Raw genomic sequence first — 15,670 nt, forward strand, 5'->3', positions numbered from 1 at the left:
TCACATCCTGTAACACTTCTGACAGCAGGCATGTGGGGGTTCTCAGGCACCAGCTGGGTGTCCTACAATTCAACTCAATTCTGACTCTGTCTACCTGGAAATAGCATCAGATCCTGCAGGTTAAGGGCTCAGTCCCACTAGCACCTCCCAACTTCAGGTGCCAATCTTAAGTCCAAGCTGTCACCTGTGCTTCTGATCCGTCTGCTGGTGGATCAGAGGTTCCAACAACCCCCTCCGTGGTTTTGATTAATTTGCTAGAGTGGCTCACAGAACTCAGAGAAACACTTCACTTACTAGATTACCGGTTTATTATGAAGGGATATGACTCAGAAACAGCCAGAAAAAAGGGATGCACAGGGCAAGGTACATGGAGAGAGCAGTGAGCTTCTCTGCCTCTACAAGCACCACTCTCCCCAAGTCTCCATGTGTTCACCAACCTACAAGCTCTTTGAACCCCCACCTTTTGGGTTTTATGGGGGCTGCATTACCTGGGCATGAGGGATTAAATCACTGGCCATTGGTGACTGATTCAACCTCCAGTCCCTCTCCCCTCCAAGAAGATGAGGGGATGGGGCTGAAAGTTCTGACCCTTTAATTGTGTGGTTGGAATCCCTGGCAACCAGTCACCTTCCCTTGGGGCTTTCCAAAAGTCATGTCATCAGCATAAAGACACCTACAATGCAGTCCTCGGGTAGGAAATTCCAAGGGTTTTTAGGAGCTCTGTGCCAGGAATGGGGATGAAGACCAAGTATATACATTTTTATTATGAATCACAATATCACAATCTGTTTCTCTTCTCTTCTTATGAGAACACCATCCTGACTGGACTGAGAGCCCATTCTAATACCTCATCTTATATTTTAATTATTATTATAACTGCAAAGACTCTATTTCCAATAGAGAAGCTGCTGGGGATTGAACCCAGGGCCTTGTGCATGCTAAGCATGTGCTCTACCACTTGAGCTATGCCCTCCCCCCTAAAGCCAGTAATTTTTTATGGTGGTTTGTTGTGCAGCAGTCACATAAATGCAGACGCTATCAGGGCTGACTCAACAGTTCTAGACTATTCCTTAAGAATAATATACAAGCAAGCAACTAGAATCAATTTTCTGCTACATGAAATTCTAGGCTAGTATGTTTACTCTTCTCTGCAAAGTCTTCAGAATCCCAAATTCTTTCTCTCCTGTTCCTCTGACATGTCAAGAATGATGTCCCTGCCTGTGCAGATCAAGAAGCCATGCCTCTGTGGCTGCATTCCAGGCAGCAAGAAGGAGAAAAGTGAAAGAAAGGTACTGCCCTTCCCTTCAAAGGCATGACCCAGTAGTTTGCACTAATCAATTCCACTCACACCTCACTGGCCAGAACTTAGTCACATGATTGCTCTAGGTGCAAGGGAGCCTGGGAAATGTAGTCTTCCTTCTAAGCAGCCATGTGCCCATCTGAAATGCAAAGGTTTCCCTGGAACCTCTGAAATTAGGCAGAGCAGCATGACATGGTCTGGCCAGTGGAAAGTGAATGGTAATGACATTTCAACATTTCAGCCTAACATGTACAGATCTGAACCCCTTACTGACCTGCACAGAGCATGAGCAGAAAATAAACTTTAATTGTGTAAAGACATCTAAGGGCTGTTTGCTATTACAACATAACCTAGCCTACGCTGACCATCACACAAGCTTCAGGGGAAGGAGGAAATATTAACTTTGATGATGAAATCAGAGATTTTTTAGCTTCTATCAAGGCAATAGTCTGGAAAGCTGTTTGGCAATAGGGGAAAAAAAAGGCTTTTATAAATTCTTTAAACTCTATGTGTTGACATTCAATTATGAAAGACTTATGCTCAAGGTTACTATGTGTCAGATATAGACGTGAGATTATGATGATGATGATAATCATAACAATAGTAGTAATAGAATAGCTGCCACTAGTTCTTTACTACAGCTAGCCTTGTGCTAAGTCCTTACTATGAATATTAACTCCTATAATCTTTATAGCAAGTCTGTGAGATAGATAGCATTGTTACCTCCAAGGAAATGAGGCACAGAGAGGTTAAGTAACTTGCCCAAGGTCAAAGAGCTAATAAGTGATGAAGCCAAAATTCAAATTTAGGCTCCAGGTTCAGAACTAAGGTAAGAAAAGTAAGGTGAGTCATGTTAATGCAGGCTCAGATGCAATCTTTATTTTAAACTTTTTCAGTGAAGGTAGTCAAAAAGTACAAACGTCCATTTATAAAATAAATAAGACAGGGGGTATAATGTACAGCTTGGTGAATACAGCTAATAATACTGTATTGTCTATTTGAAAGTTGCTGAGAATAGATCTGAAAAGCTCTAATCACAAGAAAAAATTGTAAAAAAAATTTGACATTTTATTAATGTAAATTTTTGCATTTTTTATTTTTAAAAATATTACAGTAGAATATTATTTATCTTGATCACTGGGTTTGGGGGTGCCTCGGTGAATTTTGCACCTGAGTGCCTGCCTCGCTCATCTCACTCTGCTAGGCTAGCTGGCTTAACAATCTGAGCTTTTAGCCTCTGAGTCAGACAATCCTAACCCGCCCAGTCCTCGTGGCTCGCAGGATGGAGAACGGGACAGGGAAACAGGTGCTAAGAGAGATGTGTCCTGAAGCCGTCTCTCCCAGCTGAAATCTCAGAATTGGGAGGCCTGGTACGTAGTTAAGTGGGAGCTATAAGCTGGGAGACTTCAGTCTGCTTGCTTCCTGCTTAGGTTGCTAGAAAGGACACCAAGGGGCAGAGCCCTACGGCAGCTTGAGGGCATTCACAGCGAAGGGATAGCAGATGGGCAGCCAGCTTGGACAAAGAAGATATTGGAGTTGGCACCTTCAAGCTGCCCTCGGTTCTCAGGGGCACAGGTGGGAGGCGGGAGTTTCCAAGTGCCCTCTGGGAAAAGGAGAAGGCAGTTAAAAATCAACCTGGTGTGGGAGCTGCAGATTTACAGATACCAACTACTATATATAAGGTAGATAAACAACAGTTTTATGCTGTACAGCACAGGGAACTATATCAACACCTTGTAGGAACCTATAACAAAAAAGAACGTGAAAGGGAACATTCGCATGTATACGTATGACCGAACTATTGTGCTGGACACCGGAAACTGACACAACATAGTAACTGACTATACTTCAATAAAAAAGAATGCAAAAAAAAAAAAAAACCACTCAACCTGATGGGCTTGAGGCTTGCTGGAAGAGAAACGCGATCTTAATTCCTACATGCAGATCGCCCCCCACCCACCCGGGAGCCTCTGCCCTCCATTCCCTCCCCTGGACTGTGCTCGAGCTCCCCTGACTTCTCAGAAGTAGTGAGGAAGGTGGAGATGTAGCTGCCAAGCGCCAAGGAGCTCTTCAGCTCCCCTCCCTGCCGCTTCTCGTGTGAAACTCTGGTTTGAGAACTTCCTCAAACACCCTACACCGCCCCCAAGCAGAACTGCACAGCCCAGAGAGCTACTGATCGATGGAGCCTCCCAGAGTCCCCAGGCCGGTAGTCCAGAGCAGTGGGAAAACCCAGGCAAGAGGCGCAAGTGTGCGCGGGGACCCAGGTGCTCCCTGCCCTCAGCTCTTCGCCACGTGGATTCGGCCGCCGGCCTCCCTGCCTGAGCCTGCTCCTGCCCCGGCGGAAAACGGGATCACGGCGTGGGGTACTTCCTGGGGCTCTAGGGAAGCTTCAGACACGTGACACCCGCCACGTTCTTAGCGTGGGACTAAGCCCTGGATAATGAGTGGGTCTCTGGGTTGCTTTCTGACACGTGACTTATTGAATTTAGGTGTGTACCCCGGCGCTTGTGGCATGCGCGAGCGCGCTTGTGCAGTGAATCCTTGAAGTGACATCGCCGGGCCTGAGAGTCAGGAATGGGAGGTGCGTTTTGGTGCCTTGATCGATTTGCCAAACCGTCCTCCCAAAAGGCTGTAACCGGTTCAAACCCCAGCATCCGGGTATCAGGGGTGCTTCTCACCCACACACTTGGGTGAATCCTCCAGTTCATCAAATGCTCTGATTGTTTGCCAAATTATGAAAGGCACTGAAGAAAAGATGTATTCCACGTGCTTTTAATTTTTAAGTCACTTATTAGGAACAGAGAGAATTTCAAGACTGTTTCACGTGGGATCGTATTTATTTTTATATTCTGACTGCTCTTGGCCATTTCCTTTTCTTGAGAGCATTTGTCACTTCTTAACGGCTTAACTTCTAAGTTTTTTACAGCTTAAGGAAAACAGTTTTGTCTACCTTCGGCCTTGCAAACTTATCTTTTTTTCCCCTCTGTCTTGCTGCTTGTGTGTGTGTGTGTGTGTGTGTGTGTGTGACCTCTAACCTGAATGGGATTTTTAATGGAGACTTTCTTAGCGTTTTTGTTTTGAAGTGTAGTTGATTCACAATGTTAGTTTCAGGTGCACAGCAAAGTGATTCAGTTTTATGTATACATACATACATATTTTTTCCTTTCAGATTCGTTTCCTTCATATATTATCACAAGAAATTGAATACAGTCCCCTGTGCTGTACAGTAGGCCCTTGTTTATCTATTTTATATATATAATAACATGTATCTGTTAATCCTCAGCCCCTAATTTATCCCTCCCTGCCCCTTCCCCTTTGGTAGCCATAGTTTGTTTTCTGTGTCCATGAGTCTGACCTTGGTTTGTAAACAGAATCTGTGTTTTTAGATTCCACATGTAAGTGATTCCCTGTGATTTTTGTCTTTCTCTGTCTGACTTACATTAGTATTTTTTAAAAACTTACTTAAAAAGTCTTCACTGCACCAAGATGAATTCTTATGAATTTACCATACCTTCAGCACTTTCGTGGCCTTTTTTTTTAACCCTTAAGTCTGGGATCCAACTGGGATTTAGTTTTGGTTTAGCCATCTTTTAACCTTTTCTGTCCACGAGAGATACCGTGTGCATTTTATTGTGACGTCCTTTTTTCTATATTCAAAGGACACCCGAGCTTCTTTCTTTGTGAATTGTCAGCTGTGCCCTTTGTCCCCTCTTCTAATGAGCATTTGCGGGGGGAGGGGATGACAAAATTGAGAGCCAGCCCTTATTGAGCACTTGCCGTCTGCGTGCACGATGCTAAGGGCCTTGTGTGTGTCTCTCCTTTAAACCTCATCCCAGCCCACTGTATAGATGGAAACATTAAACTCAAAGCTGATGAGGGTATGAGTTTCCCAAAGGCTAACAAGACCGTCTGAAGAGTGGAATCCAGGTGTGCTGAGAGACTCCGGATTCCGCATACTTAACTGTTTTCTGGAGCAAATTTTTTTTTTTTTTACTATGAATGGCTTTTAGCTAGATGGAGGTGGGAGAGGGACATTAGCAGGGCTACAATATATGAAAACAAACATATGTATGCTCACGTATGATTGAAGCATTACACTGTACACCAGAAATTGACACAACACTGCAAACTGACTATACTTCAATAAATATATATATATATATCAAAAAATAAAAAGGTCTGCAAAAAACCATCAAAGGTTCAGAGTGGGGACCACCACAGGATGGGGGCTGGACGGTCCTGGAGATGGAGTTACTGGTGGAGCTGGACTTTAGAACACAGCGAGGGTTTCACATAGTAAGAAGGAAGGCTGGGGACAATTCCTAGGATCACGCCCCTGTGCCAAGAGAGCTTGAGGTCCCTTTAAGGATGCTACTAGCTGAACCCCCAGACCTGGAATCCTAGGGCTTTCAGAAAGGGAATTCCCTTTTCAGTTGGGGAGTTTATGCTGAGCATCTGACTCCCAAGGCTCCTGACACCTTGGACTCCTCTCCTTCTTCCACTTGCCCTCCTACAGCAGCGGAGACTGGTGGCTCCAGCTCTGAAATCTATTCCATGTCCCTCTCCTTCTCCTGTCCCCAGCTTCCCACCCACCCCCTGCCCTCGCAGGTCACGTTACTACGACTGCTCACTGTGGAATAAAAGTTTCAAACATCAGTGTCTACAGGCAGAGCCTCTAGGAACACAGCCACGTGCCCGTGTCGGATGCAGCCGGGGCCCGCGGTGCCACGGCGAGTGGTCTGATTCACTGTTACCAACTAGATCTGTCCCAGTCCCATGGAGCCCAGGTAGTCCTTCTCCATCTTGTAGTTATTGGTCCATGGCTACTAGTTTCCTGAGGCTCCCAGAAGGGACTGCCATAAGCGAGTTGGCTTAAAACAACAGAAACTTACTTGCGCAGAGTTCTGGAGGCCAAGGGTCTGAAATCAAGGTGTCCGAAGGACTTTGCTCCCACCGAGGGCTTTAAGGGACAATCCTCCGTGGCCTCTTCCTGGCTTCTGGTGTTTGCCGACCATCCTTGGGGTTCTTGGGGGGTCGCCGTATCGCTCCAATGTCTGCCCCGGCTCCACGTGTCTCTCCTTTTCCGATAAAGACACCATGGGGTTTAGGGTCCACCTTGTCCAGTGTGACCTAATGTCATCTGCAAAGACCCTATTGCTACACGAGGCCCTGCACTGAGATTCTGGGCAGACATGAATTTGGGAGTGACAAATTCAAATCACTACAGTCATCAAGGACAGATGTCCTCCAAGAGCACGAGGGGAAGGACAGAGAGGCAGTGGGGTGTGTTTACAAGATCAGTCCAGGGAAGCGACCCCTCTTCTGCGTCTGTTCTCCTGTCAGGCAGCTCAATCACGTGAGCCCCAGGGCTGCTCCCACCACAAGCCAGGGAGGCTGGCAAGATGCAGGGGAACACACAGATATTTGGGGAGCCCTCCTCCATCCCTGGGTTCTGGCTGTACCTCTGGAGCCCAGCACATCATCTGGTTCATAGTACATGCTCAATGCAAGTTTGTTGAATAAATGAATTACTTCCAGGAAAGTGGGAGGAGAGCCAAATCAAAAAACTGGAGGGCACCCTGACCCTGTTCTCCTGTCGGCTGGGGATCAGCAGAAGCTGGAGGGGACTTCCCCGCACCATAGAACAAATCAAGTCCCTCTGACGGGCATTCCCAGGGTGGGGCGCAGTCGGTCCCTGGCAGGTTCAGGCAGGCAGAGAGGGCCCCGTAGCTGTGTGAGGGCTGGCTTCCTTCCCCCTTGCTGGCTGCCCTGTGCCCGCCCTCTGCCCTGCAGCACAACCGATGCGGCCGGCGTGGAGGACCATGCTAGCTGAGGAGCGCTCACGCTGCCAGGTGCCCGGCTGGCCCTGGACGCCCGTCCTGCGCGTCACCTTGCTGCTGCTACTCACTGGCACGGTGATGTACTGCCTCTTCCACTGCCTGCACTTCACCGGGCAGCAGCAGCAGCTAGATTCAGCTGCGGTAAGTCGAGAAGGGAGGATGGGAAAGCCACGAACACCTGCCACCTGCTCGCTCAGGAGCCTGGGGACCTCCTGGGGGGGGGGCTGGCCTGGGGGTAGGGGGTGCAGAGGGGAGCTGAGCCACAGGAAAGAGAATCGGCTCGGAGCAGAGGGGTGGTGAGCTAGAGCGCAAACAACCTAATAACCGAAAAGCAAAAACCAAAACCAAAAAAATAATCAGAATGAAACAGATAAAACTCAGCCAGGGAGAAAGATCTGGTGGAATGGGACAGGAGAGAGCCCAGAACAGGGAGCTAAGGCTGGAGGCTGCCCCGCGGGGTCTGGAGAGTCAGTTCTGCCCCAGAGGTGAATCCCAGGTGGAGATCCCGCGGTGCGGGGTGTATCTGAGAGAGACGCATCCGATATGGGCAAGAAAAATGACTCGTCTTCGGTGTTCCCCCGGCAGGCTGACTCAGAGGCTGCTGGGGGCTTCACGAAGCTGGGAGGGGGGCGGTTCCGGGGCAAACGAGGACCAGAGGCAGCCTGGACACCCACCCCAGGGCCTGACTTTGGGGGCTGCGTTGGGGGTTTCCAGGGGAGAGGGGAAGGTTGTCTACAGTGCTCGCGTTCCGTCCTGGGTGCTAAGACGTTCCTTTGGAGGTCTTTTCTTTAAGTTCGCTGCTGGTTCAAACCTACTTCCTCTTTTGAGTTCTTAAAGGTCACAGTCAGCCCGGTGGGATCTGGATAGGAGGGTGGGCAGAGAAAAGAGAGCTTGAGAGAGAGAGAGAGAGAGAGAGAGAAAGAGAGAGAGTGTGTGTGTGTGTGTGTTGGGGGGTTGGTGGGGGACAGTCAAGACCTCTGGTGCTTATATTCTAGCCCTCTTTTCTCTTTGTTTTTCTTCCAGTGGGACTTAGCTGAGCTCCAGCTAAATCACACAGGTAATACCAAGTGCACGTCTGTATTCGAGAAAGAGAAAAGGAGAGAGAAGGAAAGTGGGTGGGGGAGAGAGAGAGGGAAAGAGAAATTGAAAGAGAAAGGATGAAGGAAAGAGAGAAAGACAGGGAGATGGCGCGGTCTGTTTCTGAGTGAGGCCACCTTCTTCAGCATTGTATTTTGCTCCCAGAGGAGAGACCAAAACAACCAAACCAGCGCCCCCGGCAATCGCTCACACACCTCGCTTCACACCATAAACATGAATCGGGCAGCTACTGTGAGGCGGCCACCGTTCCAGGTGCCACCACAGCTAACAGAAGAGTCTGGAATCCCTGCCCTGTCAGTATTTCCCTTCTACCGAGGGGATCGGATAATAACTAAATGATCAAGTTAAACGTGTAGCCTGCCACGTAGAGCAAAACACACACGTAGCGCACGTGAGAGGACTGACAAGTAAGGGAGGGGCACCGGGCATGCCGGGTTCGGTTTGGCCTTGAAAATGGGGCCTTCGAGGAAGGTGTCCCTGATGAGGGGGTGTTAGAGCGAAGAGGTAAAGGAACGTGAGAGAGAATGCTCTTTGGCAGCCCCTCCTGGCCCCTCTCTAACCCGCGGTCTTCCTCTCTGGGTCTCCCACACTCATCCCCAGAGATCTGGGTGTGTGTTCGTGCCATTTTATAATGGAGGAAACCCCTCGTCCTCTTTTTTTTTTTCCTCTTGGGCAATTTCTGTTCAGGCTGTTATAGCAGAATAACACAGACCAGGTAGCTTATAAACAAGACAGTCATTTCTCATGGTCCTGGAGGCTGGGAAGGTCAAGGTCGAGGCATCAGTATTTCCGGTGTCTGGTGAGAGCCTTCCTCCTGGTTCAGAGACAGCCATCTTCTTGTTGTATCTTCACATGGTGGAAAGGAGAGCAGTCTCTGAGATCTCTCTCTCTCGCTTGCTCTTTTTTTTTTTTTTGTATTGAGATATAATTGACATATAACACTGTATTAGTTGTGGATGTACAACATAGCGATTTGATATTTGTATATATTATAAACCTATCACCACCATGTCTCCTTAACATCCATCCCCGTACAGTTAGGATGTTTTGTTTTTGCTGCTGCTGAGAATTCTCAAGATCTCTCTTAGCAACCTTCAAATATACAGCACAGCAGCGTGAACTCCAGTTAGACATCCCCAGCTTCATCTAACTTCTTTGATTAAGCTTGTACCTTTTTCGACCATCTTCACCCACTTCCCCCACCCTCCATCCCCCACCTCCAGCAACTGAACTGTCCTCCTTATCTGTATCTGTGAGTTTGGGTTTTGCTTTGTTTTATTTTGTTTTAGATTCCACCTATGGGTGAGGTCGTACGGCATTTGTCTTTGTCTGACTTATTTCACGTTGCATAATGCCCTCCAGGTCCATCTGTGTTCTTGCAAATGGCAGAAGTTCACTCTTTAATTTTTTGTGGCTGAATAATATTTCAGCCATAAAAAATAATATATAATGTATTATTTGTGTACATTATATATATTATATATACGTATATATATACCACATCTTCTTTATCCATTCATATCCATCAATGGATATGAACTTCACCTTTGTGATCTAATCACTTCCCACAGCCCCACCTTCCAACACCATCCCCTTAGAGTTTAGTTTTTTTAAAACAATAATAAGAAAAAAATTTTTTGTCAATAATATACATTATTTTATCAATAATATATATTAATATCTAAGGAATGTGCAAACCAAATGAAGTAAACTTTAAAATTGTACCGAAAGGAATAACAGAATACCTGAATGAAGGAACCCACTGCTTCAGTAGAAGCAAGTATTTAGTATTGCAATATAGGTTGCACCAAGTGATGTCTAATATCATCCTAATTGAAACTCCCAAATATGTTTCCTTTTTTATATACAGGAACACTTGAAATGCTTTACTTTTTGGCGGTGGAGTGGGGTGGGATGGGAAAATCTCAGTTAAATATTTATTAAGCTGACACATTCCCAGAATATTCAGCCCGAATATTCAAGAACATGTCAGCCATTTGGTCGCAGTCTTCCCTTTGGCTTCATAATTTTGGTAGTTTTGCTTCATAATTCAAGGGGGTTAGGTTTCGACATAGAGGTTTGGGGCATTCCCCCCGCAGCACTCAGTTTCCCTAAACCTCCATCCTTCCACCCCTCCCCGCCACTCCCCCCCACCCCCACCCCCACCCCGCCTCCAGGATCCCGGCAGGACCCGAGGCTGCGCTGGCAGGGGGGCCCAGCCCTGGGTCGCTCCTTCGTGCACGGGCCGGAACTGGACAACGGGCAGCTGCGTGTGCAGCGCAGCGGAATCTACAGGCTGCACATCCAGGTGACGCTGACCAACTGCTCCTCGACGGCCGGGCCGCACGGCGCCACCCTGACGGTGGGCATCTGCTCCCCCGCCGCCCACAGCATCAGCCTGCTGCGTCTCCGCTTCGACCGCAGTTGCTCCGTTGCGTCCCAGCGCTTGACGCCCTTGGCCCGCGGGGACGTCCTCTGCACCAACCTGACTCTGCCCCTGCTGCCCTCCGGGAACGCTGATGAGACCTTCTTTGGGGTCCAGTGGGTACACCCCTGACCATTCCTGACCCAGCTCTGCTGGGAGCGGTTTTAGTCTTTTTTCTTTTCTTCCATAGTATTTTATTTTATTATATTGTATTTTATTGTATTTTATTGTATTTTTTGATACAATTGCAAAGGCGATTGTTTTCTTAATCTCTGTTAAGAGATTTTTTTAAAGTAAAATTTATTGATTTTGCTTTAGTGAATCTGTTTTTATTTTAGTGAATCTGTTTACTAGTTGCAGTGACATTTTTAGAATTTCTATTGACCTTTTTTGTTTTTCTTTCTTTCTTTCTTTCTTTCTTTCTTTCTTTCTTTCTTTCTTTCTTTCTTTCTTTCTTTCTTTCTTTCTTTCTTTCTTTCTTTCTTTCTTTCTTTTCTTTCTTGGTGGAAGTACTGGGGATTGAACCCAGGACTTAGCGCATGCTGAACAGGCGCTCCACTAGTGAGCTTACCCAAGTCTGATACCATTTATTTCTTATTCTTGTATGTACATAGGTCATTTCACGCCTCTATCTGTAGAATAAATTCCCAGAAGTGAAATGTCTGGGTCCAAAGGGTGTGTTTCTAATTTTGATATGTGTTTAACAAATTGGCCTTCACAGGTGTTGAACTAATTTAGGTTTTTAATCTGGTGTGTGTGAGCATGCTGCTTCACGGTATGTAAAACGAAGCCTTCCATTTGTTTTATTTCTAGTAAAAGAGGAACCTGTTTTTCTCCCCATGGGCTTCAGAGTTACTTGAATCATTTGTATTTTCTGTAAAATCGTGTGTATACACTCTACTTAAATTTTTATTTTTATTTTTTTAATTTTTCATTGAAGTGTAGTTGACTTACAATGTTAGTTTCAGCAAAGAGGTTCAGTTGGACATATATATTTTTTTCTTTTCAGATTCACTTTTTTTTCTTTTCAGATTCATTTCCATTATATATTATTACAAGAAATTGAATATAGTTCCCTGTGCTGTACAGTAGGTTCTTGTTGTTTATTTGTTTTATATAATGTGTGTCTATTTTTAATTCAGGTGCAATTCACATAACATACAATTAACCCTTTTAAAGGGGACGATTCAATGGCATTTATTAGTACATTCGCATAACTATACTCAGCATCTTGTAATAAGCCATAATGGAAAAGAATATGAAAAAGAATATGTCTATACATATGTAAATAGCTGAATTACTTTACTGTACCCCAGAAACTAATACATTGTAAGTCAACTATACTTCAATTTTTAAAATTCAAAAATAAAAATTAAAAAAAAAAAAACACATTGCTGTGCAACCACCACTTTCATCTAGCTCCAGAACATTTCCATCACCCAAGAGGAAACCTCATTCCTACTAACAGTTACTCTCTGTCCTCCCCCACCACTCCAGTCCCTGGCAACCACCGATCTGCATGCCATCTTTACAGATTTACCTTTTCTATATTTATGGGAATGGAATCATACCATTTTATTCTTCTGTGTCTGGCTTCTTTTATTTAGCATAAATGTTTCCAAGGGTCATCCCCACTGCAGTGTGTATTGGACTGTCATACTTTTTCTGGCCAAATAATATTCCATTGCCTGGATGGACCTCATTTTGCTTATCCATCATCTGTTGATAGATGTTTGGTTTGTCTCTACCTTTTGGCTGCTGTGAATTGCACTATGAACATGAGTGTACATGTATCTATTTGAATCCTGTTGTCCACTCCTATGAAAATATATACCTAGGAATGGAATTTGTAGGTCCTTTGGTAATCCTGTTTAACTTTTTGAGAAACCACCAAATAGTTTTGCAGTGCACACATGTTTGCCCAGTTTTTGCAAATTTGAGCCAGCAAGCTTTAGTTTACTGTTAGGTCGCAGGTTTCCGTATGTTAAGGAAAATTCCTGTATGCTTCTGTATGTTAGTCTTTTACCTATAACTTGCGTTGCAAGTATCTTCTCAGGTTATCTTTCACTTTTTGACATTGCCTAAGATTTTTTTTCTTGCTGGGCAGACATTCTTTCTATTTGTACATCCTCGGAAGTACCTGTTTCTTCTTTAATGGCTTATGGATTTCCTGACCCAACACTGTCTCAAAGCCCACACTGCTCAAAATCGTTCTTAATTTAACCTGGCTTGAAACTCACGCCCTGAGACCTCAGCTCTATCCTGGCACTGTCACGGCACCCCCCCTCCCAACTCCCTGCAAAAATTTTTAATTAATTAAGTAAGTAACGTGAAAATGACTTGAGCTTAAGAGCTCTGGCTTCTCACATATTACCAAGCTTCTCCAAACCTCTTCCCTCCCATATACATATTTGTTTTCTTCCTTCCTCTCTCCTTCAAAACAATCACTTGTTTATTTTCTCTGCTATGGACTAACCAGAAACTAACCAGAAGCCACCAGATCATGCCCACCACTTTCCTGATCACTAAGTCCTCTAAGATATTAGAGGAACTTCTCCTCCTCAGCAGGGACAGAGATCTTGTTACTTAATGGAGGCAAAAGGTATCAGTCAGTTCTCTGCTCTCCTCCCATCATCATGGAAACCGTCTAACCAAGGGACATCTGATCCTCAGACCTTATCTTGACTGTGATGAGTCAAGATTTAATCCTCTTGAATTATTAAAACTGCCACTTTGGTTTTCCTTTGGGTTTTGATGGAACTAGTTTCCTAAAGACGATTTGCCCAATGGAAATGGATCACCAGTAAAGATCATAAAATAAGAATGATTGGGAAGGGAAGTGGGGGGAAGGGGGCAGGAAGGGGAGAAACACAGGGGAAATTATATCTGGTCCTTTATAACATGCTTTAAAACAACATCAAATCCCTAAGGTGAGGATGGGGCAGGCCCATCACTGAAAAGTCTAAATTTCTTTCTTTCTCTCTGGTTTTATTGACTTCATAGTCTGTTTTAATTTCCATCCTCTGGGTGATGGCTGATCTCATTCTTACGTATGGTCTTCTTCCCCTCCTTTATTCATTCTTTCACTTCTTTCGCTTTCCTCCTTTTTTCTTCTTCTCTTCACCCCTTCCCCTCACTCTATCCTTAGTTCTTTGAGTCCCCCTCCCTGCTCCTGCCCCTACCACAGTTTGGGGACTATGTGCAGACTCCTCAAGCGCCACAATTGTCATTTCTCTGGCCTCTGGTGGGGACATGGGGAGGACTCTGGGGAAGAGAAGTGTTACCAATGACTCAAGTTAAAACCAGAATGAGAAAGGAGTCCCCTGGGAGTGCAGAGGTGAGCAGAAAGAGAAATCGATTTTTGTTCCTATAAGAAGATGATGGATGTTCACAAATTTATTGTGATCATCATTTCATGATGTGAGTCAAATTATTATACTTACATCTTAAGCTTCTAACATGCTGTATATCAAATACATCTCAATAAAACTGGAGGGACAAAAACACAGTGAAATAGTCCCTCACACTTGTTAGAATGGCTGTCATCAAAAAGACAAGAGAACAAAACAGAAACAGACTTGCAGACGTGGGAAACAATCTTATTGTTACCGGGGAAAGGGAGTGGGAAGGGATAAATTTGGGAGTTCGAGATTTACAAATGTTGGCCACTATATATAAAAATGGATTTTTAAAAAAGTTTCTTCTGTATAGCACAGGGAACTATGTTAAGTATCTTGTGATAACCTTTAATGAAAAAGAATATGAACATGAATATATGTATGTATATGCATGACTGGGACTCTGTGCTGCACACCAGAAATTGACACATTGTAACTGACTGTACTTCAATTAAAAAAAAAAAGGACAAGAGATAGCAAGTATTGACAAGGACGTGATGAAAAAGGAATCACTGGGCACTGTTAGTGGGAATATAATTTGGTACAGCCACTGTGGAAAACAGTATGGAGGTCCCTCAAAAAAATTGAAGACAGAACTATTATAAGACGTAGCTATCCACTTCTGGGTAGAGACTCAAAAGTATTGAAAACAGGAACTCAGAGAGAGATTTGTGCAACCACGTTCACGGCAGCACTACTCACAACAGCCAAGAGGTGGAAGAAACCCAACCGTCCACTAACTGGTGAATAGGTAAACAAAATGGGGTACAGACATACATATAAAATGGAATATTATTCAAGCTTAAAAAGGGAAGGAATTCTGACAACATGCTGCAATATGGATGGACTTTGAGGACATGATGCTGAAGTGCAAGAAGCCAGTCACAAAAGGATAGATACTGTATGATTCCACTCATGAGAGTCTCTGGAGGAGTTAAATCCACGGAGACAGAAAGCAGGATGGTAGGTGCCACGGGCTGGGAAAGGAGTATGTGTTTAATGGAGACAGTTTCAGTTTGGGAAGATTAAAAATGCCTGGAGATGGACGGTGGTGATGTTTGCACAACAGCATGAATGGACTTAACACCACTGAATTGCATGCCTAAATGGGTTAAAACAGTCAATTTTGTATTATGTGGGTTTTATTATAATTTTAAAGATATCTCAGCAGAGCCATCTGCTAACAACTGAAGCAATGGCTGCTCTGTGTAGAGAGCTTTCTGCGTGCTGGTGTATCAGCTAGCTAGGGCTGCTGCAATGAAGGAACAACGAACTGGGTGACTCAGAAACCAGAAATTCATTGTCTCCCAATCCTAAAGGCCGGAAGTCCAAGATCAATGTATCAGTAAGGCTGGCACCTCTTGAGGGCTGTGAGACAGAGTCAGTTCCGTGTTCCTCTCCCAGCTTCTGGTGGTTTGCTGGCAATTTTCAGTGTCCCTGGCTTGCAGAATACCCCCACCCTGATATCTGCTTTCGTCTTCACATAGCATTCTCGTCTGTGTCTGCGTGCAAATTTCCCCCCCTTTTTTTCCTGGAAACAGTCATATCAGATTAGGGATCCACCTACATCCTGTATGATCTCACCTAATTACATCTGCAACAAACCCAC

The 15,670-nt window shown here is 45.0% G+C and overlaps 1 protein-coding gene across 1 annotated transcript; it reads left to right on the forward strand.

Annotated features, from left to right (window-relative positions):
- The first annotated feature begins 1,208 nt into the window (after positions 1 to 1,208).
- CD70 (CD70 molecule) lies at positions 1,209 to 10,795 on the forward strand. The gene is given in 5 exon segments (XM_072948212.1): positions 1,209 to 1,289; positions 6,912 to 7,042; positions 7,044 to 7,281; positions 8,164 to 8,197; positions 10,416 to 10,795. Coding segments are annotated over 5 exon segments (864 nt in total).
- The last annotated feature ends 4,875 nt before the right edge of the window (positions 10,796 to 15,670 follow it).

This window comes from Vicugna pacos, chromosome 22, assembly GCF_048564905.1.
Source record: "Vicugna pacos chromosome 22, VicPac4, whole genome shotgun sequence".
Taxonomy (NCBI): Eukaryota; Metazoa; Chordata; class Mammalia; order Artiodactyla; family Camelidae; genus Vicugna; species Vicugna pacos.